Here is a 27,054-nt window from a genome sequence, read left to right on the forward strand (position 1 = left end):
TAGTATTAAAATGATGACTTTAATAGGATAAGATTAAAAACACTTAAAAGATGATAGAAGATACATGCTCGTCAAAGTAAAGTGCAGTCCTGGCATTCTACATGGCTCTGTAGGTCCCACCGCTGTTCCATACTGGCAGAGAACCTCCACCATGATTCACTGTTGCATGCAGACACTCATTATTGTAGTGCTCTACTGGCCTTCAGTGAACAAACTGCCTCCTACTACAGCCAAATATTTCAAATTTTGACTCATCAGTCCAGAGCACCTGCTGGCATTTTTCTGCACCCTGGTTCCTATGTTTTCCTGCACAGTTGAGTCACTTAGCCTTGTTCATTTGAGGTATGGCTTTTTGGCTGCAATTCTTCCATGAAGACTACTTCTGGCCAGAGATCTCTGGACAGTAGAGGGTGTACCTGGATCCCACTGGTTTCCATCTGTTTTGTGCTGTTGGCCCTGCTCGACATCTTCTGATGTCAAAGGAAATTAAGCATCATCTGCTGCATTAAGTTTCCTTGGCCAACCACTGAGTCTACTGTCTGTACGTTGCCCATTTCTTTGTGCTTCTTCAAAAGAGCTTGAACTGCACATCTTAAAATCCCAATCTTTGCCTGGAAGAGACCGTACTAATGCAGTATAATAATTCCCTTGTGTCTTGTTGCTCTACTCAGTCTTGCCATGGTGTATGACCTGTTGAATAAAACTGTATTTCACAGCCTCAGCTTAGTAGAAAAATGTGGCTATTCCTCACCCTCTGTTTTGGTTAATGGCTGTGTTTCAACCTACATATGAAATTGATGATCATTAGCACCTGTTTGGTGTAATTGGTTAATTATACACCTGACTCTAATCTTACAAAATCCTTGACTTTGTAAATGTGTGCAAGTTTAAGAATTGATGCTGGGGGGGGGCTGTATGATCTTGTGTGAGGGCACGTCAGCACAAGTCTGACCATTGGATTATAAGCAGGCTGTGCTCCCAAGCAGAATGCACAGGGACAAACTGACCACACTGGGATGGATGTATTTCCATACCCTGGCATGGTCAGTTTGAAACAGGAAAGCAGGGGGGTTGGCAGGATCACCAAGAAGCAATACAAAAAGAACAGGATACTTTTTAATAGAAGTACGTAATAAAACAGAACCATATCAGAAATAAGAAATGCTGTGGTAACATACACTTTTATTCTCAAGCTACACTTATTATTATTATTATTATTTAGGATTTATATAGCGCCAACAGTTTGCGCAGCGCTTTACAATATGAGGGCAGACAGTACACTTACAATACAAATCAATTCAGGAGGGATCAGAGGGCCCTGCTTGTTAGAGCTTACACTTATGAACATGAACCCAGACCAGCATGATGATGTACCCCCACGGGGTGTATATATGATGGCCTGGGCTCAGAGGAAGTGGGTTGAATGACGCTTGGTGTCATTCATCCCAGAAGAGTTCAGGATGGAGCAGAATTTGTGCAGAGTGCTAAATATTTGGGCGAAAGCAGTGATTTTTTTTTTTACAGAAATTAGGTAAGGCAGTGTTTATTAATTACTATAACCTGGAGCTGGGCTTTACGTATAACTGTTGGCATGATGGCAAAATAGCTGACATTTTAGAACAAAAGGTCAGAAATGACAGCCTCTTCTTTTCTCTCTTGACAGGTTTACTTTAATAAATGGCTACTATAACCAATTTTAAACACAATACAAAGAAATGAGAGTCGCCCTAGGACTTTAAATGAGGTGGTCACAGTTAGCCACTGAGTAACAAGAGTAATAGTAGTATAAATGTTTATTAAAATAAATGTACATACATGGATAATATAGCATATTAGCTCAGCCAATGGATTTGCACATAATAAAGAGAATAAATAAAGTTGATACAAACATTATACAATGCAGTACCGTATTTTCCGGCGTATAAGACGACCTTTTACATGTAAAAAAATTGGCCAGAAAGCAGGGGTCGTCTTATACGCCGGGTCAGCCCCTCGGATGGCTGCTTGGTGTTCGGTAATACTGTATGTAGCTTCGGCAATGAATGAATACAAAGCCTGCTCGGATTGGAGTAACGACCTCTGCCAGTCCGAGCAGGCTACTCTGTAGCCTGCTCGGATTGGCTTGGAGAGTCAGAGAGGCGCGGGCTGATGATGTTACAGCCTCTGCCAATCCAAGCAGGCTTTGTATTCATTAATAGAATACATCGCTCGCCGTGATTGGCTCCAGCAAATGCAGGAAGAAGAAAGAAATATGAAGCCTCGGAAGCCTCGAAATACGGTAAGTACAGTTTTAAAAGCGTTTTTGTCCTGTAAGATTAGGGGGTCGTCTTATATGCCGGGTCGCCTTATACACCGGCAAATACGGTATATACAAATGCATGCAGCAGAAAACCCGACACGCGTTTTGCGAGATCATTGCTCGCTCATCAGGGGTGGATGCGGATGAGATGCATCTAAATAGACAGAAAGATGTGTCACAGTGGTAAATGTAAGAACAATGGCAGAATGGGCCAGAGCAAAATGGCACAATACTTACCAATGTACGAAACCGGAGTTTCCATCGCTGACCCCCAAATGAATGGCAGTAGCCAGAGTATAGCACGGGAGCTGAAGGGGAGAGGACGAACACGGGTACCCCCAAGGGGGATGCCAGGCGACAGACATGATATAGGTGAAGGTGAATGATCATAATTGTCTCGGTATGTAACATAGAACACTTCCAGGGATTTTGATAGCATTCACATATCGACTAATAATAATGCCTAATATATTTAATAAGTTTTTGCCCTATATTCTATTAAAAGAATATACATACAGTAGATAAGTATTACCGTAACTGTTGTATTTCTAATGCCAAAATGCTGTCTTCTATCCAGGTAACTCTACTGAGTGTTGAAATGACTGCACTGAAAGAGGAGCGGGATCACCTCTTGGAACTGACCGAGAATAAAGATATGCGTGAACAGCTACTGAAGGCCATAAAGGACCGAGATGAGGCTATTGTCAAGTAATAACAATTTCTATGCCAAGTAAAAATGATCACACTTGGCTAAATTTCTTCATATGCTCCAGTAGTTTATGTTTATACTAGGTTGTGTTCTTTACAGCTAACACAATCAGTGTAAAGAAATGTAAAAGGACTTGTTTATGACAGTTTTGTGGTGTAATCATCAGGTGTACAGTTATTTTTGTTTCATTCCCCCCTCATTTTATTCAATGTTTGACATGAAATCAGGTTAATTTCACTTAAAGGAGTTGTAAAGGCAGTTTTTTTTATCTTAATGCATTTTTTGCATTAAGATAAAAGACCTTCTGTGTGTATCAGCCCCCCTAATACTTACATGAGCCCTATCTTTGTCCACAAGTGTCTCGGCCGTCTTTTCCCTCCTGATTGGCTGAGACACAGGAGTGGAACCATTGGCTCCCGCTGCAGTCAATCAAAGTCAGTCAACCAATCAGGAGAGAGATTGGCGGGGCTAGGCCGCAGTTCCATGTCTGAATGGACACACAGAGCTGTGACTTGGCTCGGGTGCGCCCATAGCAAGCTGTTTGCTGTGGGGGCACTCAACGGGAGGGAGGGGCCAGAAGCACAGAAGAGGGACCCAATAAGAGGCTGCTCTGTGCAAAACCACTACACAGAGGAGGTAAATATAACATGTTTGTTTTTATTGAAAAAAAAAGGAGACTTTACAATCACTTAAACTTTCCATCACTTCAAGCCTAGTAAACCATGCCCTTAAATTATGCGTAAAGAAAGTGAATACAAGAAAATGATGAGGATTTTAAATGAGCAATGTCTACTCCAAAGTTTGCAAGCAATACTGGAGCCACCGATATACACCGCTCCTACAGCGCCCATGCCTATTGAAATCAATGGGAAGTGCCGCTGAAGTGCAGTGACGCTTTGCGGGCACTTTTAACCCTTTTTCAGTCGTAGCGGCGCTTTATCACCAACGCCCAGGGGCTGCCAGTATGAAAGTGCCTTAAATCTGTGTCTGTAGTGCATGTTCAAACCTTAACGACTCAGTCATGCACCATCAGGCATTCTAGGGACATAGATCACACATATCATTTCTAGACTACCTCTTACACTTTTGAAGGTCCTGGAGCACCAGAACGATGGAAATGCCCAAAAAATTACCCCATTTTGGAAAGTAAACACCCCAACGTATATTCTATGAGGCATAATGAGTCTTTTGAACATGTAATTTTTTTCCACAAGTTTTTGGAGTATGTTTTTTTTTTTTATACAAAGTTGTCCATTTATATGATATTTCTAACACATAGCATGTACACAGCAAAAATTAACCCCCAAAATAAATACTGCTACCCCTCCCGAGTATAGCGATACCACATGTGTAAGACTTTTCCACAGCCTGCCCACATTCAGAGGCCCAACATGCAGGGAGCACCATCAGGTGTTCTAGGGACATAAATTTAAAATTTAATTTGACTACCTATTACACTTTTGTAAGGCACTGTAGTGGCACTGATGAGCACTGATGTGGCATGGATGTGGCACGGATGAGTACTGATGTGTCATGGATGTGGCATGGATGAGCACTGAAGTGGCATGGATGATTACTGATGTGGCATGGATGTGGCACAGATGATCACTGATGTGGCATGAATGAGCACTGATGTGGCATGGATGGGCACGGATGATCACTGATGTGGCACGGATAAGCACTGATGTGGCATGGATGAGAACTAATGTTGCATGGATGTGGTGTGGATGAGCACTAGAGCTGCACAATTAATAGTTAAAAAATCGTGATCTCGATTCAACTCCCCTGAAGATCTCTGTTGCAGAGTTTGCAGATTCTTTCATATAACAAGTGGAGAGACTTATCTGCTTACTCAGCTGTCAAAAGAAAACATCCAGGCAGTCTGCCCAGTTTTTAACATGAGACATTGTAACTAACTCTTAGATCAAAAGGATAAACTTCTGTGTAAAAAAAAAATTCCAGGCAGTCTGCCAAGTTTTTAAACAACATGTAAATTCAGGAAATTTAACACCTTAAAGTCTAAATCTTTTTCTGACACTTGTTTCTTAAGTTAAAATCAATATTTTTTGTTAGAAAATTACTTGGAACCTGCAAACATTATATATATTTTAGCAGAGACCCTAGGGAATAAAATATCAATTGCTGCAATATTTTATGTCACACTGTATTTGCCCACCGGTCTTTCAAACCCAATTTTTTGGGAAAAAATACACTTTAATGAATAAAAAAAACAGTAAAGTTAGCCCAATTTTTTTGTTTTAATGTGAAAGCTGATGTTACGCCGTGAGAATTGTGAGAGAATCTTGCTCTATCTTCTAAGCAAAAAAATTGTTATTCTCATTTTAGCCAGAATCTTGCAGCTCTAATGAACACTGATGTGGCATGGATGTGGCACAGATGAGTACTGATGTAGCATGGATGTGGCACAGATGATCACTGATGTGGCACGGATGAGCACTGATGTGGCACGGATGAGCACTGATGTGGCACGGATGAGCACTGATGTGGCACGGATGAGCACTGATGTGGCACGGATGAGCACTGATGTGGCACGGATGAGCACTGATGTGGCACGGATGAGCACTGATGTGGCACGGATGAGCACTGATGTGGCACGTATGAGCACTGATGTGGCACGTATGAGCACTGATGTGGCACGTATGAGCACTGATATGGCATGAATGTGGCACGAATGATCACTGCTGTGGCATGGATGAACATGAATGAGCCATTAATGGGAATGGATGAGCCATGGACAGGAATGGATGAGCCATGAATGGGCACAGATCAGCGCTGTGGGCACTTCAGATCCAGCCCACAAGCGCTGCTGCACCCGCTCCCTCCTCTCCTATCCTCTCCTCATGTGCTGTACCGATCTGTGAGAGGAGAGGAGAGGGGAGGGAGAAGCTGTACCGGACATGCTCCTGTTTGTTGACAACTGATCGCTCTGTCATTGGACGAAGCGATCACGTGGTAAAGGGCCGCTGTTATTGGCCCTTTACTGCGATCCGTGACGTGCCAGGTCCCGTGAACCCGGCATGCACAGACAGACCTGTGTGTGTGCCCCAGGGGCTGCGATTTTGGAAGGACATCATATGACGCCCTCCCAGAGTTATCCGACTGCGCTGTAGCTGTAATTTGGCTATGGCCTTGTCGGTAAGTGGTTAATACCATATTCGATTTTTCGCTCCAGGAGTTTGGAAATTGTAGAGAAATGCTTAAATAATGCATTACAATTTAATTAAACCCATTCGATTTTAGATGACTAAAATTTGTTTTAGTTGACTAAATACGACTAAAACTAAAACAATTGCAGATGACTAAAATGAGACTAGAACTAAAATGGCATTTTAGTCAAAAGACTAAAACTTAAGGGAAATGTGCTGCCAAAATTAACACTGCTCGACAGAAGCTGATTGACTTCTGTTGAAGGGACATGCTGGAAAACTTAAAGAGGAAGTAAACTCTCCCACTCTGATGCTTCTTTTCATTTAGTCCATTATAATAAGTCATTATCAGACTATAGCCACTGTAATCCAGCCCAAATCGCATATTACTTACTGTTTAAAGAAACTTTAAAAAACTTGTTTTCAGGGGTTAGGCAGCACCATCTTAAAGTGGAAGTAAACTCCCCTATCGTTTTCAGCCAAGGAAGCTGCCATCTTTGCCTCTGTTTAATCTTCAACTGCTATGGTGCTGCACATGTGATTCGTTATGACACCAGCCATTGGATGGTTTGATAGTTTGGCTGAGAGCAAAGCCAATGTGCAGTTAGCATTCCCAGCATGCCTTTTTTTTTTTACTGTTTAAATCAATGGGTTTACTTCCACTTTAAGTATTGTTTTCTAAGTCCACAGTGGAGTGTATTTCCGCCCTTACATTGAGCTCTTCCTGTACTGTTAACCAAGCCTCCTTCTCAATCCAACGTTTCTATGGCAACCCTGCTTCCCAGTTCATAGCTTACATGTTTATTTCATAGTATTTACTTGTGCCGATGTCTAATGTTTCCCTTTGTCAGACTTATCAGCTTCAGCTGATAAGACTGCAGTAATGGCCAAGTTTAGACTGTATGTGAGGTCACATGGTCACATGGTGTGTAGGAGGAAGCACTGTGTGATTAGCAGAGTTCAGTGTTGTGCCGTAGGAAGTCCTGATAACAGATAGATAAGACATAATCAGGGGAGATCTGGGCATGCTCAGTGACTTCATTCTACAGAACAACAAGGATTACAACAATACTAAGAAAGTAAGGAGATATCTACAAGCAGTGTTCATCAGGGTTTTTTTTGCTGATTTACATGGGACAAAGTTGTGGGGGAGGGTTTACAACCACTTTAATACAGCTACAGCCATCTGCTGATTTCTGTATTCTTTTTTTTTTAAAATTGTATTTTTATTGAAAATATAAAGATAACAATGACAAAGTGCTTGCATAAATGCACAGGTAAACAGTAAGTCCATCATATAAGACAATCAGAAACAGAGAGGGGGGGGGGAGGAGAGGGGAGGGAAGAAAGAGGAGGGGGGGGCAGGATATTTCAGCACATTCAGTATATCCTCACATAAATTAACAATTATTTGTGGTACAAAACAGCAATCGTCACAATCAAATAGGCATAGGACAGTGAGCAGGAAATGTGGAAACTTCATTTCTTTAGAAGGGCATAAAACAGTGTGAACGGTCAATTTGAGCCTTAAACTCAGCGTAGGAGGTCCAAAATCAGAAGACTATATTAAGTAGCAGCATATAGTTTAGAGCGATACCACAGATCCCAAATCATAGAGAACTGAGGCATAGTGTCATGGACTATGGCTGTAAGCTTCTCCATACGGCCGATATGTTCTAGGTTCTGCAAGACTTGGGGGAAAGTGGGCAGAGTACGTGATAGCCACCGTATAGGGATAGCTCTCTTAGCTGCTAACAAAATAAAGGTGGCGAGCTTCTGAGCATGTCTAGAGAGTCCAGGAATCGGTAACCCTAGTAGGAAATACAGAGGGTCTAATGGGAGGGAAATCTCAAACAAGTCTTGGACGAAGGATTGTATCGTAATCCAAAATGGGCGGATCAATGGGCATGCCCAGAAGATATGGAAATGGGAACCTATATCTCCCCGACATCTCCAGCACATCGCAGGGGTCTTGGGATCATATTTATTTAAAATTTCAGGCGTTCTATACCAAAAGAGCAGAATCTTGTAAGCCGTTTCCTTCTGTTCCACACAGCGGGATGTCTTAGAGACGGCCTCCCAGATTCTCTGCCATTGTGGGAGTAGGATGGGATGTTCTAACACTTGCGACCACTTACGCATATATGAATGAGAAGATTCCGTAATGGGCACCGATTCATGGAGTATTCTATAAATGTCAGAGATTAAATGGGCCTGATATGGGCCCTGAGCACATAAAAATTCAAATGGAGTTGGCTTGTCAAGACAGAGAGTGGGGGATTTAGAAGCAAAGTAGTGTCTGATTTGCAGATAGGAGTGGAAGAGTTGTTTGGGAATTTGGTGCTGTTTCTGCAATTCCGCGAATGATAGAAGCATCCTAGTGAGCGGATGCACTATATTGCGGAGTTGAAACAAACCAGCTTCGGACCAAGGAATCACTCTATCATATGCTAGGCTGTCTGGGATATCAGGATTAAACAGTATGTTTAGCAAAGGAGGGCATTGGGAGGCCAGAGGAAACAACTTTAGGCATTTCCTCCAGATTTCCAAGGAAAACAGCATCGGGGCCAGACAAATGCTACAAAGTGGACCCATGGAGGTTTTAAGGTCTGCCCAAAGCATGGCACAGATGTGTGCAGGCCCGGTGATGCTCATCTCAATTTCAGCCCATACTGTAGGGGCTTTCCGGGATGACCAAGTAATAACTGGTTTAAGGTGTGTAGCATAGTAATATTTGATCAGATCTGGGGCTCCCAGACCTCCACGCCATTTAGGAGCCAACATCACCGGACCTGCAACCCTATGCGCTCGATAATGCCAAATGAAGTTAAGAAAAGCTTTTTGGACAGCCTTAAGTTGGGACATAGGGATTGGGATCGGAAGAGTATCAAAAAGATAGAGGAGTCTAGGCATCACTGACATTTTTAGGACATTGATACGGCCCAAAAGTGAGAGGGGAAGCGAATCCCATTGCTTCAAAAGCCTAGCAATGTCACGAAAAAGTGGGGGGTAGTTAGCCAAGTATAAGGTCGAATAGGAGGGAGTAATGTTAATCCCCAGGTATTTAATGGAGTCTGTGCACCAGTGAAAGGAATAGTTGTCTTGCAGTAATTTGAGAGCAGAAGAGTGAATATGGATAGGTAAAGCTTCAGTTTTACTGGTGTTAATCTTGTACCCTGATATCGAGCTAAAGTCTTTCAGCAAGGACAACAGGTTCGGAAGTGAGATATGGGGATTGGTCAATGTCAGGAGGATGTCGTCTGCAAATAGGGACATTTTATATTCCCTGTGGCGTAGGCATATCCCTCTAATGTCTGGGTGAACGCGGATGGCCTCCGCCAGGGGTTCGAGGCAGAGGATAAAAAGAAGAGGGGACAGGGGGCAACCCTGTCTCGTGCCGTTGCTCAAAGGGAAGGAGGACGATAGGTAGGATGCCAATTTGACCTGGGAAGAGGGGCAGGAGTAAAGGGCTTCAAGAGCTGAAACAAAAGGGCCTGTGAAACCATATCTTGTAAGAGTAGCAAACATATACGGCCAGCTAAGCCTGTCGAAGGCCTTCTGAGCGTCTAGACTAAGAATAAGGGCTGGACGGGAGGTTTTGTTCAATAAATCAATCAGGTCTATTGTGCGTCTGGTATTATCACCTGCGTGACGAGTTCGTACAAAGCCAACTTGATCTCTATGGATGAGCGTAGGGATTATATGGGTCAGCCTATTAGCCAGGATCTTTGTAAAAATTTTATAGTCTGAGTTTAATAGCGCTATAGCCCTATAATTGTCAGGTAGGGAGGGATCTTTACCAGGTTTCGGTATGACCGAAACATGAGCGTGTAGGAATTGGGCGTGTGGAGTGGAGCCTTTAAGCAGGGAAGTATAGAGCGAGATCATGTGGGGACTCAGGACAGGTAGGAAAGTTTTGTAATAGGAATAGGGTAACCCGTCGTATTTCTGTATTCTGATAGCTGCATGAGCCACAGTCAGAATACAATAACACGGCAGGGTGGATTCCTCCATCCAACTTGTTTGTGTGAAAGGAGGAATCTGTTTATTTATTTTTTTTTCTTTCACCCCGCTGGCCGATTGAAAATAAACTAACAGTCTGTGGCCAGCTGAACACTATAACATTTAGAATAGCCCAGGGTTAAATATTTCTTTTAGCACTGTATATGTCTAAATTTGTATAACGATTTTCTCTCCAGAAAGAATGCTGTGGAAATGGAACTGGCGAAGTGTAGAATTGACTTGATGTCACTGAACACTCAGTTACTAGATGCCATTCAACAAAAGGTCAACTTGTCTCAGCAGTTGGAGGCATGGCAGGTGAGTACACACACCAGGACTTTAGTTGTCCTGAAAAAAAAAAGAATTTTCCTTAACCCACATTCTCAGATTATGTTTTTTCATCATTACAAACATTTTTTTTATCAGAACAGGAAAGCACCGCTAAAGCCTGCCATAGATGGAGTGATTTTCTTTCCTGCAACCACTCAGTGTTGATGGGAAACCCCTCCCACAGAGCTATTGTGTTCTCCCAGCGGGGGGGTCAAGGGAAGCCATCCCTGTCGGGACGACACAGTGATTATTGCTAGTGGCTATAACCCAGGCAGCCATCAGAAATTTTGGGGCCCCTTACACAGCTTTAGGCCTAGTCAGGAAGTCAGGACACCCTCCCCCCCCCCAAGGCCTGACCACCAACATTACCCAGGGCTGGCAATCCCATTGAATCCGCCCCACAGACACAGAGTCCTTCACCTCTAAATGCCTGTTGCTAGGGGGTCCCTCGTAGTCTGCCTCCTTCAGTGCCTGGGCTGGTGACATCACTTCCCCTCGGCGCAGGAAGGACTCAGCTCTGCCCCCTCCCTCCTGTTAGTGATCTGGAACACGTGACAGGTCCCAGATGACTGCGCGGCCAATTGCGGCATCACCGAGAGGAGGGGGGGACAAGCGGGGGGCTTCGTTCCCCCGCATCGCTGGACCCTGGGACAGGTAAGTGTCCGATTATTAAAAGTCAGCAGCTGCAGTATTTGTAGCTGCTGACTTTAAATTTTTATTTTTTTTAAGGGGAACACCTCTTTGACCAAAGACCAGAGCGTTTTTTTGCGGTTCGGCACTGGTTCGCTTTAACTGACAATTGTGCGGTCATGCGACATGGCTCCCAAACAAAATTGACGTCCTTTTTTACCCACAAATAGAGCTTTCTTTTGGTGATATTTGATCTCCTCTGTGGTTTTTATTTTTTGCGCTATAAAAAAAGAAAACGCAACAATTTAAAAAAAACACAATATTTTTTACTTTTTGCTATAATAAATATCCCCCAAAAATATATAAAAAAAAAACTTTTTTTCCTCATTTTAGGCAGATATGCATTCTTCTACATATTTATTTTTGGTAAAAAAAATCACAATAAGCGTATATTCATTGGTTCGCGCAAACGTTATAGCGGCTACAAAGTAGGGGATAGATTTATGGCTTTTTTTATTATTCTTTTTTTTTTTACTAGTAATGGCGGTGATCTGCGATTATTATCGGGAGTGCAACATTATGGCAGACACATTGGACAATTTTGACACATTTTTGGGACCACTGGCATTTTTACAGTGATCAATGCTATAAAATTACATTTATTACTGTAAAAATGTCACTGGCAGTGAAGGGGTTAGCCACAAGGGGGCAGTGAAGGGGTTAAGTATGTCCTAGTTAGTGTTCTAACTGAAGGTGGGAGGGGACTGTGCAGGGGAGATGACAGATCGTCTGTTCATACTGTGTATGAACAGACGATCTGTCTGTTCTCCACTCAAAGAACCGGAAACTATGTGTTTACACACACAGATCCTGGTTCTCCGTGTGCCTTGAGCGATCACGGGAGCCCGGCAGTGATCGCCACCGCCAGGCACTTACATCGGCTCAGTGGGCACGCACGCGCCCCCTAGTGGCCGTCTATGTTACCGACGTAACATGACGCCGATTCGCGTAGCCGAGCCATGTTGCCACAGTACAACTGCGGCGGCTGGTCGGCATGCGGTTAATATATGAAAATGCCAGATCATCATGTGCTTTCAAGATTTAACAGTAAGGAATTACAACCCTCCCTTTACCTTAAATATTTCCTCTGTGGTGCAAGACTCAATCTATATGACAACTCCTGACTGACTAAAGCACAGTACCTTTATTCTCCTTAAATTTCATTTTAAGAGACATAAAACATAAACACACTAATAAAAACCACCCAACCATCAGGTCCCCAAATATGATAAACAATCTTATATTCCTGCTATAGATTTTTTATGTACATACATTTTCTAGAATAAAAAATCACCAAGACTACCAGCTTTAGATTAAAAGAAGGGATTCAGATAGGCTGCTGTATCTCTAATAGTATGGTAGATGAGGATACAAAATGGTGGATCTAATAACTACATCAGTGAACTAGACTGACAAATATCCTCATCCCTCTCCCTTATCATCCACTTTATTCTGCATAGTCATCCTCATGATCTTCCTCATTCCTCTCCATAATCGCCCCATCATCCTTATCCCTCTCCACAATGTAACTCTATCATCATCATCCCCCTCCACAATGTAATTCCATCATCCTCATCCCCCTGCAGAATGTAACTCCATCATCCTCATCCCTCCAGCAGCCTGTATCCTTCCCTCTGTCTTTCCATAATCGCCCATCATCCCCACCATCCTTTTTACAATCATCTTCTTCATCCCTGTACCTCCCCTCATTCTTTATGACAGAGGAGACTCCTGATGTCAGGTCGTATGACCTGTAGTGAAATGTGGTGTATGATGTCCAGGCAAATTAGTACAGTCCACAAGCTACAGCACACTTACCTCCCACCCTTTTGCTCTCTCGAGTCGTGCATGCACCAGAGAAGGTGGACAGGATGTCACGACTTCCGATGCCAGCCACACTCCTTCCCGAGTCTCACCCAATCACAATCCTAGAAGCAGGCTCTGCTTCAGGGCCGTTCTGAGTGGATATGAGTGCCCGATCAGCTGCTAGGAGGGAAGGTAGAGGGAGGAATTGGTGTCCACCTCTTGTGTGCTTCTCAGTGGCCGCAGTCTGTTGTTTTTGGGCCACTGGCCCATCCTGCTGTCCTAACAGCTGCCAAAGGTGCCTTATACTGCTGGCGCCGGCCCCTAAAAGTGTATGGGCTATCTCCCCCTGATGGCGGCCCTAGCTATAACAGCCGCTAGCAATAATCGCATAATGATCAACTTGGGTACATTCAGTGTGCCCTTATAAAGTTTGCTGGGTGCTGGAGACCCTCTTACACCTCTCAAGGTTTCTAAAAGATATGCTTCTTTATATACCGTAATTATTTTCAATTGAACATTCATAAAATCTTTTCTGACACCTTTTTCAGGGATAGTATATTGTGACTTGCAATTGTTATTGTATTCATTGTTAAAAGGGATTTTGTAGGTGCAACCACCAGGAGACCTAACATGAATTTGTACAATACTGACACAACATTAATGTATTATTTGGATCTCTGCATGGTGCTACACCCACCCTGTATCCTTCTGTGTAAGCATCAATGACCAGCTGATCCCTCTGTTTGCACAAGAAGAGGCCAGTATTTGCTGAGATGCTATACTGGTATTAATTCACACTTATGCTTCCTTTGTAAGTGTAAACATTTTTGACATAGCAGGTAATGGTAAGCAAAGATTTTTTTTGAGTGTTGTGAATTTTTTGTGCTGTAACGATCAGTGGGTACAGAATAAAGAAAAAGGGAAGGGGAAATCTGCATAGAGGATGTTTCAGAAGCAAATTTTTCCAGTATTATGAACAGATGAAGTCCCCTCATATTTAAGAAATCAGGCAACAGTTTGAACAGAGGGAGTGGTCTCTGTCGGGTTTTAAAATAAGGGGGGTGTGGGCCTTGAGTGATTGTGTGGAAAATGAAGTTTTGGCAGAGACAGAGTTGAAGATTCTTGTCAGAAATGTAAAAAGTAGATCTCTACGTTTTGCAGAGTTTAGGTGTAAAATCATCAGGGCCAGGGCTTTTGCAGATAGCAAAAAGTTATTCCTATTTTGTGAAAGGGGAATCCTGAATCTCTTGTGTGCTGGGGTTAATGGTTGGAAGTGTTGTCTCTTCTAAATAGTCACGTATTGTTTGTTTGTTTTGTTGGTGGTCTGTGTTGGTGGTGGTGGCAGAAGTATTTATAGCGTTATAGCGTTGAGACTTAGTCACTGAATGTTTGAAGAATGTGGGTAAGAGAGGTTTTAGCGTCTTTCTGGGGCCTTTGATTAAGGGTAAGTATATCTTGGTAGTATGGAGATGAAGGGACCTTGTTTAAGACCTACCACGCTTGTTGTTGTGCTGGTAGACCTGGGTTGAAACTCTGTTTTTGTAGTCCTTGTGGGCCTGTAAATATAATTAGAGAAGTGAAGTTCTTGCTGCAGAAATATCTGCTAAAGTGGCTGGTGATTGGGACTGTTTGGGTTTGGTCTCAGGAACTGTAGGAATTAAGTTTGGTCTCAGGAATCTCTTAGGAATTGTAGTTTCAAATTGTCATTTGTTGGTGCTTATCCGAGTCAGCTCATTGTTCTACGAGGGTCCCCCTGAGTACTGTTTTTACAGCTTCCCATTGAGAAGGAAGTAGAGTGCTGTCATCTATGTGATCAACTAAGAAATTGGAGATATTAGTTTTTATTGTCTGGTGGCATATCGGGGTCTTCTAACAGGTGCCCTGTCTACATTGAGCATGGTGTGGATGGTATTTCGAGAGTTAGCATATTTGGTGAGTGGTCAGACCACATTAGTGATAGGGTTCCAACCCAGAGCCTGGTTGCTGGCGTTAAGGCTGTATGACCGTATGAGTGCGTGAATAGAAGGTGGAACTTTGACTCTGGGGATGAAGAGTCCACCACATATCCACCACATATCCACTAGTTTAAATAACTGTTTTTGAAAGGAGTTTAACTAGCTTAAAGAGATTTGATTGATTTGAGGTAGTGACCAGATGTGGTTCTAAGTCATTGTTAAAGTCATCACCAAGAAGAATGGTGCCTGAGGTGAATTCTTGGAGAATGTGGAAATATTGGCTGGCTGTGGAGACCTGGTCTTGATTAGACAGGTAGAAATTAGCTATCGTATATGTTTTATTAGAGAGGGTCATTTTACTAAAAATGTATCCTCCTTTTGGGTCTTCTGGGTCTGGGTATTTTTTGATGTTCAAAATGGAAAGGTTAATTTTTGCATCTAGAGATGGAAACCCCTTTTGCCTTGTGGATTGAGTTTGTGATATGGTACCATTTAAAATAGTAACGGTTGTGACAGTTCAGGGGGTGTGATCAGTACAGAAGTGGGTTTCCTGAAAAAGGATTATCCATACTTTAAAACCTTATGCATAGCTGAAAGTTTTGGCACTCTAAGACAAATTGTTAAGATGCTTCACATTGTATAAACAAAGTTTCAGGGGTAGTGGAAAGGGTTTTATGGTAGATAGGCAGTAATAGGAAAACAAAAACGAGGAGAGGTGGGGGTTTGTTTTTTGGCTTTTGGGAAGGGGTAGATGAGGCAGAGAGTGAAGAAGAGGGTGTTCGGAGAGACAATTGGCCTGGTTCACAAGACTGCATGGTAGCATAAATCCAGATCCCAACTGGTGGACTGAACCACCTATTGGGGGGTAGGTGAAAGCTTAGGCAGGTAGCAAGCATGGTCACACCAGGGGAAATACAGTGTATGGTAATATTAGGTCAGCAGCCCTGTTTATCTAATATGGGGAACACCAAGGGTGGGGCACTCAAAGAAAAACATAAGGCAGGACATTCAAACAGTGTCTTAAGCCAGGTACACATGGGCCGAACATCAGCCAGTTCAACAGAAACGAACTGACATTCGGTCTGTGTGTACATTAGCCTGGCTGGCTTTTGTTGAATGGGCATGCTGGAAAACCAGCATCCAGTTGGCATCCAATCAGCACTGGCAGCCAATGGCTGTGGGCACTGATTGATGTGTTCTGGCGGGAGGACACAATAGCTCAGCGGAGAGATCTTGGTACGAACTTCGCAAAGTTAGTACAACAGCGATGAGCTGCTCATATTTTTTTTTTGTTCGGCCCTCTGGGTTGAATGAAAGAAAAATGAGTGTGTGTCAGGCTTAAAGTAGAACTAAAGGCATTTAAAAAAAAATTTGGATAGAGCAAGGGAGGATAGTAACCCTGTCAGATTTATTTTTTGCCATGTGTGTCCCATTGCTGAGATTTCCCTTCATTTCCTGTCCCATAACCAAGCAGGAAGTGAGAGGAAATCCCTGCAAATTAAGGGAATTCCTTGGGGACCCACAGGTCATCAGAACTAGTGTCCCCATTGGAAGATTTCCCCTCTATTACTTTTCTGGAGACAACCCAATATTTTGGGATTTTCTTTTACTTTTACTTTCACTTTCAATAACGATAAACAGGACAAATAGAGACGTTGCATCTCCTTAACAAGGGTACAGACAGCAATAAAAGCTGACAGGTGTTCCAATCCAACTGCCCTTTATTCAAAACTTAAAGAAAAAGTTTTGCCTTTTGTTATATTTTAAGTCTACTAATACATTTAGATCAATTGTAACATTTGAAGAGGAAGTGTCTGTCTCCATGAACTATGAACCATTTAAAAGAACAAGTTCCCCTTTCTTCACCTTTTTTTTTTTCTAAATTCCAGCTCCCCTATGTACCAATATATTAATATACTTATTTTGCAAGAATGAAAAAGCTTTCCATTTATTCTACACACGCTTAGCTCACTGTCTTTATGGATGCTTCAAAACACTGCTCCATTGCTTCTGCCTTACTTCCTGATACAGGAAGGAGTTGACCAGCTGATCTCATTAGCACACACCCTGGCTGGTCAACTCCTCCCTGTGTCATGACCTAAAGCATATTCAGGAAGTAAGGCAGAAGTAATTGAGCAATGTTTTGAAACAGCCATTCAGACAGTGCGGTAAGCGTATGTAGAATAAATGGAATTTAGAAAAAAAAAAGGGAACTTAGTCTTTAAGTTACCTTGGGCAACAGAGCCACCTATAAACATGAGTCATTAAATAAAGATGGCACATAATCGTATAGCACCCTCACAGGGTAGTCAAACAAAATGGAATCTAGGGGTTAACAATGCCAGAAGGGGGCATTGTTAAAACAAAGTTTTATACCATCATCTTGACATTGTCATGTTTAAAGGTGAACTCCGGGTACATAAAAATGTTATTTATTTAAATGTATTCCTCAATAACCACAAAGAATCCACTTTGTGTGCACAAAATGTCTTTGTAAGCCAAGATATTACCTTATAAAAGCAGCATTGACGTCATCACTATGCTGTACACAGTTTGTGCAGAGAGCAGAGCTGTGGGAGGCATCCACTACAGACTACCTGCAGAAAACAACAGGAGGGGATGGAGGCAAGACCAGTCACCTTGTATAAGGAGAGACCAATAGTGACTGGTCTGTATTACAGGAAGTACACAGAGGCAAAGTTCCACACTGGAGTAATGCTCAGATCTGGAAGAAATACAAAAAGCACACCAAGCTTCAAGAAGAATACAAATGGCTCTTATGTTTACTGTAGCTAATTGTGGCTTATCCTGGAGTTCAGCTTTAAAATGAAATATCAAACAAAAGTAAAAGAAAAATATTTATTTTCCTAAAGATTGAAGTACTGTGATAATAAATGGCCTTTTGTCTATTATAAATACATACTGTACTGTAGTGCTGGATCCAGTCTATTAGTTCTTCACAACTTTCTTGTCTCTGGGCTCTAGTTTGCTTCCTCAGGGCTTTTCACTATATGGCTCCTTTGGTTTCTGATCTAATGGCCTTTATCAGTTCCTGTACCGACAACGTTAGTCATACACCCTTCCTGCCTTAGAGGTGAGATCACCAGTCACTGTATTGATGTACGTGGCTTCTTCATCACATCAGCCTTTCATTCTCAATGCAAACTAGTTTATATTCATTAATGACCATCCATCTGCTGTGCCCATTTCTAATGTCATTTGCTTGCCTCCTAGTAATTCTTTCAGTTTTGTGGTTATCCTCTGCACCGATGTGAGGGACATAAGCTTTTTATTTTAGTCTTCATCCTTGCAGTTTCAACGATTGCACTTCTGCAGGTCAGAATGGCATTAGTACTCAGATGGAGGTCAAGAACATTGCATGCCTGCAATGTTTATTTTAACTGAAAATTAGTTTTAAAACTACATAATGAGTTGGAAATCACAATACCGACTCTGTGTGAATAATAATATACTGTATTTATTTAAAAAAAAAAAAAGAGTCAGTTACCGAATTTCTAAAGCCTCATTTAGGGTTTAAAGTGATACTAAAGTCTCTTTTTTCTCCTTTAAAAATAAAAAAAATATGTTATACTTACCTGCTCTGTGCGGTGGTTTTGCACAGAGCAGCCTGGATCCTCCTTTTCTCTGGTCCCTCTTCGGCACTCCTGGTCCCTCCCTCCTGTTGAGCTTGCTATGGGGCACCCAAGCCGCAGCTCCGTGTGTCCATTCAGACACACAGCCATGACCCAGCCCCACCCACCTCTCTTCTTATTGGCTCACTGACTTTGACACCAGTGGGAGCCAATGGCTCTTCGCTGCTGTCTCAGCTAATGAGGAAGGAGAGTCTGGACAGCCGAGTCTCTCCTGCAACATCTCTGGATGGAGATGGGCCTGCTGGAGACAGAAGTTTTTTTTTTTATCTTCATGCATGAATTCATGAAGATAAAAAAAACTTCTGCCTTTACAACTAATTGAATACAGTATGTAAATGTGATGTAAAGTCCTTTCCAATATTTCAGTATTTATAAGAGCGTGGGATGGCTGGCTTTCAGCTAGTGTGGATGGCATCAGTTTGAGAAGCTTCTGAGATCAACCAGAATTAATTTGATCTATAGTTGACCATCTTCACATCTGCATTTGATGGATTAAATGGAAACTGCAGATTTAGTACCCATGTCAAGTCTACTGCCTTCTGTCAAGGGAGTTTATTCAAAGGCGTTTTTATACAAAAAAAAAAAAAAAAAGCCTTTTAACAAATGCCCTTAATCTGCTGTTTCCTTAAAAAAAAATACCCAGGGATCCATTCATGTAGGATGTTGTACAGGCACTTCCTGTTACAAGAGCAAAACATTCTGTCCCTGTCTCAGTTTGTATGTCATGTCATCACCTTATCCCACATTCTCTTAATGAAAACTACATGCAGACTCCGATTGCATAGACATGTTCCTCCACTGTTGTCACCACTAGGAAACTCAGAAATGACACGCAGCAGTTGCATTAGTGCCTGTAGACATGACGTATATTGCAGAGGGATTGCAGGAGTTGAGCAATGCTGATCTGCAACAAAGGATGAAAAGTGAAAAATACATTTTTTTAAATGATAAAACACGGCAGCTGATTATGGCACACAGCGCTTTGTTAAAAAGTAAATGTCATCCATTTAGGGTTGACTCGTTCTGTAAAAAAAAAAAAACTTCCCTTTGTCAGTGAAAGGGAATGACTTACTAAGCACCCAACATGTTTTAGATGCATTCTAAGAACACACTCAGACATTCCCCAGTCCTTTTCTTTATTTTAGGTTGTGCAAAACAATTACATGGCAGAGCAGAGATAGACATCCAAGCACAAGCTAATCACTGGCAATCAGTAGATCTTAAATTGTACAGTACAGGATACAGGGCTTGTATGCGTAGACCATGGGTTATATGCAGGCTACCTTTAGGTGATCGGACACTGGTAAAAAAAAAATGGCCACTCCTAATACAGTCCCATATAACCTCAACCACTCTATGAGACAATTTTTTTTTTTTTTAAATGCTTAGGTGATAGACTTCTCCTTTGGAGTTTTTTCTTCTTTACCATTTCTTTTTTCATTCAACGCTTCTTTCAAGATCTGACTTATTGCTTATTGCCTCAGGCTATCTAGCAGTTTTTGGAACTGTAACTGTCATTGTTATTATACTTTGAGGACTATAGCTCGACTCCATTGTTTGGGGCCAGCCTCTAATGTTCTGGATTCTGTGTTAGGCACTCACCTTGGCACAAAGCGCCTGTAGTTAGCTACAAGTCCAGGCCATGGTCCATCTCTGTGGTTACGAAACACTGAAAACCCCTTCGGAGGTATACTCACCATGACAGATGAAGCCTGGACTCCTAACAGGCCCAGTGACATGGATAAGATAAAACAAGGTTTCCCTGCATTTTGGGACTAGTTCCTGGATATCAATAGACCATCCACAGTGGTGAGCACACAATGTGAATACATAGGCAGTGGAATGGGGAGTTATTCACTTTATAACTATACAGGATTTATATAGCGTCAACAGTTTGCACAGCGCTTAACAAAATGAAGGCAGACGTTACAGTTACATTACAATTTGGTATAAGAGGAATCAGAGGGTCCTGCTCTTTGGAGCTTACAATGTAAGAGATAACTTTATTGTGTTACTCCCTGTTTTAAAGTTTAAATGTGGCATTTTTTCCTTCTGTCTGGACTTAGTCTCAGTATAATGACTTAGTTGACTGATGCACTTACGCATACCATATTCGCCATAAACGCACACAGCACATTTGCTGTACTTCCTGTTGCCCTCTGCTATAAAGACCCAGTCACAGGAACACAGTCAGTACCTGGGTTAATGTAACTCCTGCATTCTGGATATTGAAACCCCATAGGGGATCCACTTAAGCAACCAGAGATCTCAAGTGCAAAGGAGTGCTAGATGATTGCTCACAGTGATAGCTGTTTCCTTGTTCCTGGAGCAGTGTCCTGTTGTGACATCGCTCCCTTCCTCTGAGCTAGCTTCCTCTCAAGGGCACAGTATGTATTTCTCTGCCACTATGTCCCAATTCTTTGGAAAACTTTTGCCACTCCTAGAACCTTCAGTTTCCAGGGGTCAAAAATGCTATACTTCCTCTCTCTACCCTGACTCTATTCATGAATCAGAGTTGAGACCTCTAAATCTGTTTAATGATGAAATAAGGGAAAGAAAGGGGGAAGCAGATATTCTACTGAAAGCTGCAGAGGATCTACAACCCCTGCATTTTATGAGCCACTATCTATGGCGTCTCAAAAAAGTTTTCCATTGTTGACTCACTGTAGTGCACATTTAATTTAATACACCACAGCCAAAACAAGCCACTGTGAGGGCATGAAGAGCCTGGCAAAATAAAAAAAATAATTTTCCTATTTACACAAAAATCTAATGTGAACTACACAAGCACTGGCCTTAATTTGAAAGGATAATCACTCCTCCTAAGCTTTTTACTGAAATTAGCTGTTTCAGTAGTAGATCCTGCCATTTCAGTCCTCAGTTAATACCCTACAGTTCCTACTGATGTTTCCATTTTTAAGGATTCTATTGCCCTTGAAGACAATAGAATCAAAGCCCTCTTAAAAGTTTATGTTGCCCTTGCAGGTCCAGCCCTGCATCTAGCAAATGCTGCCATGTTTATTTGCCAGACTATTGGGAACTGGACAAGATAAATGAATAGAGAACATGGACCTATATTTGGAATCTTAGAACAGTTACATCAGTAGATGTACAAGATACCTATCTACACATGCCCATCTTCCCATCACATCAACGCTTTCTGAGCTTTGCTGCGAGATATCAACACATGGTCAAACTACCATTTGGACTCTTCTCTGTGCCCCAAATGTTCACAAATGTGCCAGCCCTGCTTCTTACTCTTCTGCAGACCCATGGCATTCATGTCCAAGGGTACTTGGATGACCCTCTGCGAAAGGACTGCTCAGTCACAACCTTGTCTAAAGGACAATTCAGTTCCTTTAAAACTGTGGCTTGGTAATCATGTTTCCAAAATCTGCCCTTCAGACCTCAGCTTCCCATCAATATTTTGAAACTGAGAGTCATCAAATTACCTGTACAACAATGGAAAAACCTTCTGAAAGGTCACCCAGTCATGGTACAGTTGGACAATGCCACAGCAAATGCCTACAGTATATAGGGGAGACAGATTTGATCCTCTTCTGTGGGTAAATTCACATTCCATCTCTCTATCTGCTGTCCACATCCCTGGTGTAGACAATTGATATAAACCATTTGAGGAAAAGTTGGCACTCAGGATAACATCAAATAGCGGTCTTCCTTTATTGCAATGATATGAATAACAGATGTAAAACAGCCAACGCATTTTGGCTGTCAGGTCTTAATCATGCAGTCATGAACATCTAGAATAAAAAGATACCTGAAGGACTAATGCCTGAGGGAGGGAGGAGAACCCTAAAAGGACAGAGGCACTGCCATGCTTAGGGGGAGATCCAAGAGGATCAACCTGATGTTTCAGAGCATAACAGAGCGGCTACCTCAAAGAAGGATGATGCCAAGGGGTTGCTTACACCTGAACAGTCTTACTCACTAAAGCTAGGTTCACATTTCCGCGGGTGGTTGCAGATGTGGGCAGTATGCATTAAAAAAAAAAAAAAAAGTTGCAGGAAACTTTTTCCAGCATGAAATACAGACACAGCAGCCCATTCAAATGAATGGGCTGCTATGCTCATGCTAACGCAGCTCACAGAGCTGCAAAGGTGTGAACCAGGCCTTAGTGAGTTTTCAGAGACAGGGTCACAACTGGGACTATGCCATGGCTCTAGGCTCGGAAAGGACTCTTCAGCTAACTAACGCAGCATATTAAGGTCTGGCAAGTGGCACAGTGCAAAGCCCAGTACCCACAGATCATTATCCAGGCTAGCCTCATATGTTCAGTTCAGCAGGGTCCTGAGAAGTTGGTGATCCAGATAGCTACTGTGTAGAGACCAGTTCAAGCAGCAGTGGAGCAAGGAATCTTGATTGAAGTCACCAAGGAAAAATACCATAAAAATTAAGAGGGTAGAAATAGTTTGATGGTTTTCAGCAGAACTGAAAAAAGTGTCCAACCTCTAGGACAGAACAGTAGCAAAAAACCGAGGCATGCTGGGTAGAGGAGGCATTATAAAAGAGCTTGTTTACATGTTTTTCTGTTTGCCAGTGTCCCAACCTCTTGTAGGTGGCAGTATAACTTGACAACCTCTGAATTCCTGTGTCCCTCTATAGACGACAAGGAAATTAGATTTTCTTGGGCATACATTACAGAACACGGGATGGTAATTCTGCAACCAATGATTTATGCAGCTGTCTTCAGGTGACTGAACTCTGGCAAAGAAAAGCTGTAAGAACAGTCCGGTGTAACCCCTCCCACTGCCATAATGCTTTATTTGCTTGCTAGTCTTCCTACAAGAATGGGCAATTTTTCTTTGCTCTGAGAGTCGTAAAATATTTTTCCTTCATTATTTTTTTCTTTAAAACTCTCCTATCCCACCAGAAGATCCAGGTCCAACCTATAATGTTGCTTTGGGCACTGGATTCTGCTTTAGGCACTCACCTTAGCATGCTGCAGGGTGTACTATACGGTTCATCTGCCAGTAGAATTCTGTCTCTGAAGACCCCTTAGGGGGTGAGCCTGTTGGAAGGGCAAAGATTCAGAGGGGGTTTGTCTCTATAATCCACCTTCAACTGACATGGGAGGATTGTGAGTTGTGTGGTTAGCCAGGGCTTCATCCCTACCCGGGCATCAAGTGTACTGTTGCGCTCTAGTCTCTTCAGCGTTACCTATGGCGCACTGGCTGTGATTTTTTTTTTTTGCAGCCAGCCGTAGGGGACAGTACAACATCTTTTCAAATTTAGTGCCTTTGCTGTGGCCACCTGGGTACCTGCTCAACTTCCTTCTTGCTTGGCTGTACTGTGTGCACTATTTTATTTCTCCTTGCACACTGGCTGCTCCTCTGATCCCTGCCAGAACTCACAGCACAGCAATCCGTGGTCATACAGACCCACTCTGCCTCTGATGACCAGTCACAGAAGCACTTATTCCTGCTCTGCAGTAAAGGTCATGAATATCCCTTACCACACATGGCAGATCATGGTTACAAGGGGTCTGGGTCTGCCAACTCTCATCTAGCTAGCATCCCCCTAAGGGCTCTGATTCTACAGTCCACATTGTTTACCCCATACGGCACACTATCTGGCTCTGGGACTTCTACCTCTTCAGGGAACATCTTTCTGTAGCTATGCCTAAATTGATGGAAAAACTATCTGCCTTTTGGAAGGCCTCATACTGGACTGGCCAAAAGCGAGCCCCCTCATCCTTACCTCCCCAGACCTCATTTTGACCTGTCTCTGTCTGCCCTTGTGCCTTCGGATGAGGAAGTGGAGGATGTTGCTGTCTATTTTTGAGGACCGGAGGAGGATCAGTCCACAGACATTTCTCCTAAATGCAAGGATACTGGTTCTATCCTTGTACAGTGAGCACGTGTAAAACTAGAGAATCCCGTGTCCAACTTATGAAATGTCACTAGGCTGTGATTTTTTAAAAATGCCTTGGCCCACAAAGATCTTCCCAATAGACTTACTTTTACACTGTGTTGTATGGTGACTGGCTTTAAAATTTTGCTCAGCAGTTACCCTAAAGAGGGGTTCTTGACGTGGACGCTACAGGTTGTAGACCAAGCGATTTTGTGCCTTAAATAAAACCTTTACAGCCCCATTGAGAATATTCTTATATTGAGGGTCTCTGTGGGCAAGAGGTTAGAAGCCCTCTTAAAGGCCTTGCTCACCCTGGTATGCAACATACCATTGCCACCATGGCTTTGTGCAGACTACTGTCATCTGGTCCAAATCCATGGCTTAGGATACTTCTGTACTCCAGTAGCTGGAGCTCTTCCCAGTGGCACTATGCTATTGTATTGACATGCTAATAAATACTCTTCACCAGGTATCCAAGATGGGTCTTTAGCTCATACTAGGTGGATCATTTGACCCAATTGATGGAGAGCACCTGTTTGGCAAACCCTTAGAGACCTAGATCAAGAAACTCAGGGAACAAGACTACCTTGCTGCCTAAGCCAAAACCCAGAGCAGTTAAAGCAGGGGTCTCAAACTGGCGGCCCTCCAGCTGTTGCAAAACTACAAGTCCCATGAGGCATAGCTGACAGTTACAAGCATGACTCCCACAGGCAGAGGCATGATGGGACTTGTAGTTTTGCAACAGCTGGAGGGCTGCCAGTTTGAGACCCCTGAGTTAAAGCCTCTGCTTCTGCAATGGAAAAAGTGTTTGCTTCATTTTTATTAGGCCCCCAGAGCCAAGTCTACGCCAGGAACTCAGTTGCTAGGAACCCTGGCCCTCAAATTCTCCAAAGTCCGGAATCAAGCTCTCTTCTAAATGAAGGGACACCCTACTAGTCAAAAAAGGGGGGGTGTCTGTCAGCATACAGTCCCAGGATATTTCACATGATTGATTCCAGGACCTCATATCCAAGGGATACAAATTAGTTTCACTCCCTACCTCATTTTATTCTGTCAAATTGGCCAGACTTGGAGCAACTCTTCTCTCAAGTGGTCATCACCCCAGTCCCAGTTCAGTTACAGGGTTTGGTCAACAGGAACTGGGAGTTTTTTGCTTTTGGTGTGGGGGGGGGGGGGGGGGGGTGGAAATGGCCTACAGCTATGCACCTATATTAAACAACATTTAACAAAAAAAGATTCACTATATATTTAAACCTATTGGGGATACTTGCGTGCATAGGCTATTTTATAAAAAAAAACACTAGCCTTCAATAATTTAGAGACTAAACTGAAGGTTCAAATTGTGCCTATTCTTCCACATGTACACTCACTGGCCACTTTATTAGGTCCATCTTGCTAGTACTGGGTTTTGACCCCCTTTTGCCTTTCGAACTGCCTTAATTCTTTGTGGCATACATTTAATAAGGTGTTGGAATCATTTCAGAGAATAGCATCACGCAGTTGTGGGGGATTTGTCGGCTGCACATCCATGATGCGAATCTCCCTTTCCACCACATCCCAAAGGTGCTCCATTACAGTGGTTCTCAACCTCAGTCCTCAAGTACCCCCAACAGGCCATGTTTTCAGGTATTCCTTTACTTTGCACAGCTGCTTTAAATCAATATCAATGACATGGTATTGATAAGAGCTATTTTTATCTAAGGGAAGTTCTCAAAACATGGCTTGTTGGGGGTACTTGAGGACTGAGGATAAGAACCACTGCTCTATTAGATTGAGATCTGGTGACTGTGGAGGCCATTGTAGTACAGTGAACTCATTGTCATGTTCAAGAAACCAGGGGTGAGATGATTTTAGCTTTGTGACCTGGTACATGATCCTGCTGGAAGTATCCATCAGAAGATGGCTACACTGTAGTCATAAAGGGATGGGCATAGTCAGCAACAATACTCAGGTGGGCCGTGGCATTTTAACGATGCTCAATTGGTACTAAGGGGCCAAGAAAATAGCCCCCACCCATTACACCACCACCAGCCTGAATTGTTGATACAAGGCAGGATGGACCCATGCTTTCATGTGGTTTATGCCAAATTCTGACCCTACCATCTGGATGTCACAACTGAAAGCGATACTCATCAAACCAGGCAGCGCTTTTCCAATCTTCTATTGTCCAATTTTGGCAAGCCTGTGCGCATTGTAGTCTGTTTCCTATTCTGAGCTGACAGGAGCTGCACCCAGTGTGGTCTTCTGCTGCTGTAGTCCATCTGCTTCAAGGTTTGATGTGTTGTGCGGTCAGAGATGGTATTCTACATACCTTGGTTGTAACAAGTGGTTATTTGAGTTACTGTTGCCTTTCTATCATCCCAAACCAGTCTGCCCATTCTCCTCTGACATTAACATGGCATTTTTGTCCACACAACTTTCTCTTTTCAGACCATTCTCTGTAAACTGTAGAAATGGTTGTGTGTGGAAATCCTAGTAGATCAGTCATTTTTTTTTTTAAATATTAAGGCCAGCCCATCTGGCACCAACAACCACGCCACTTTCAAAGTCACTTAAATATCCTTTCTTTGCC

The 27,054-nt window shown here is 42.7% G+C and overlaps 1 protein-coding gene across 2 annotated transcripts in view; it reads left to right on the forward strand.

The window, feature by feature from the left end:
• Window positions 1–27,054, forward strand: part of BICDL1 (BICD family like cargo adaptor 1) — a 151,296-nt gene that overhangs the window by 115,404 nt on the left and 8,838 nt on the right. The window contains exons 8-10 of one of the 2 annotated variants that reach the window (XR_013263844.1): window positions 2,877–3,007; window positions 10,375–10,495; window positions 17,944–18,052. Coding sequence is in view for 1 of the 2 variants with exons in the window: in XM_077461442.1 (XP_077317568.1) it covers window positions 2,877–3,007; window positions 10,375–10,495 (252 nt within the window). In the remaining variant the exon portion in view is untranslated. The remainder of the gene's footprint in view (window positions 1–2,876; window positions 3,008–10,374; window positions 10,496–17,943; window positions 18,053–27,054) is intronic. The other variant, XM_077461442.1, reaches the window with a different exon arrangement.

This window comes from Lithobates pipiens, unplaced genomic scaffold (genome assembly GCF_037356315.1).
Source record: "Lithobates pipiens isolate NorthernLeopardFrog02 unplaced genomic scaffold, aLitPip1_a1.2 Scaffold_3, whole genome shotgun sequence".
Classification (NCBI taxonomy): domain Eukaryota; kingdom Metazoa; phylum Chordata; class Amphibia; order Anura; family Ranidae; genus Lithobates; species Lithobates pipiens.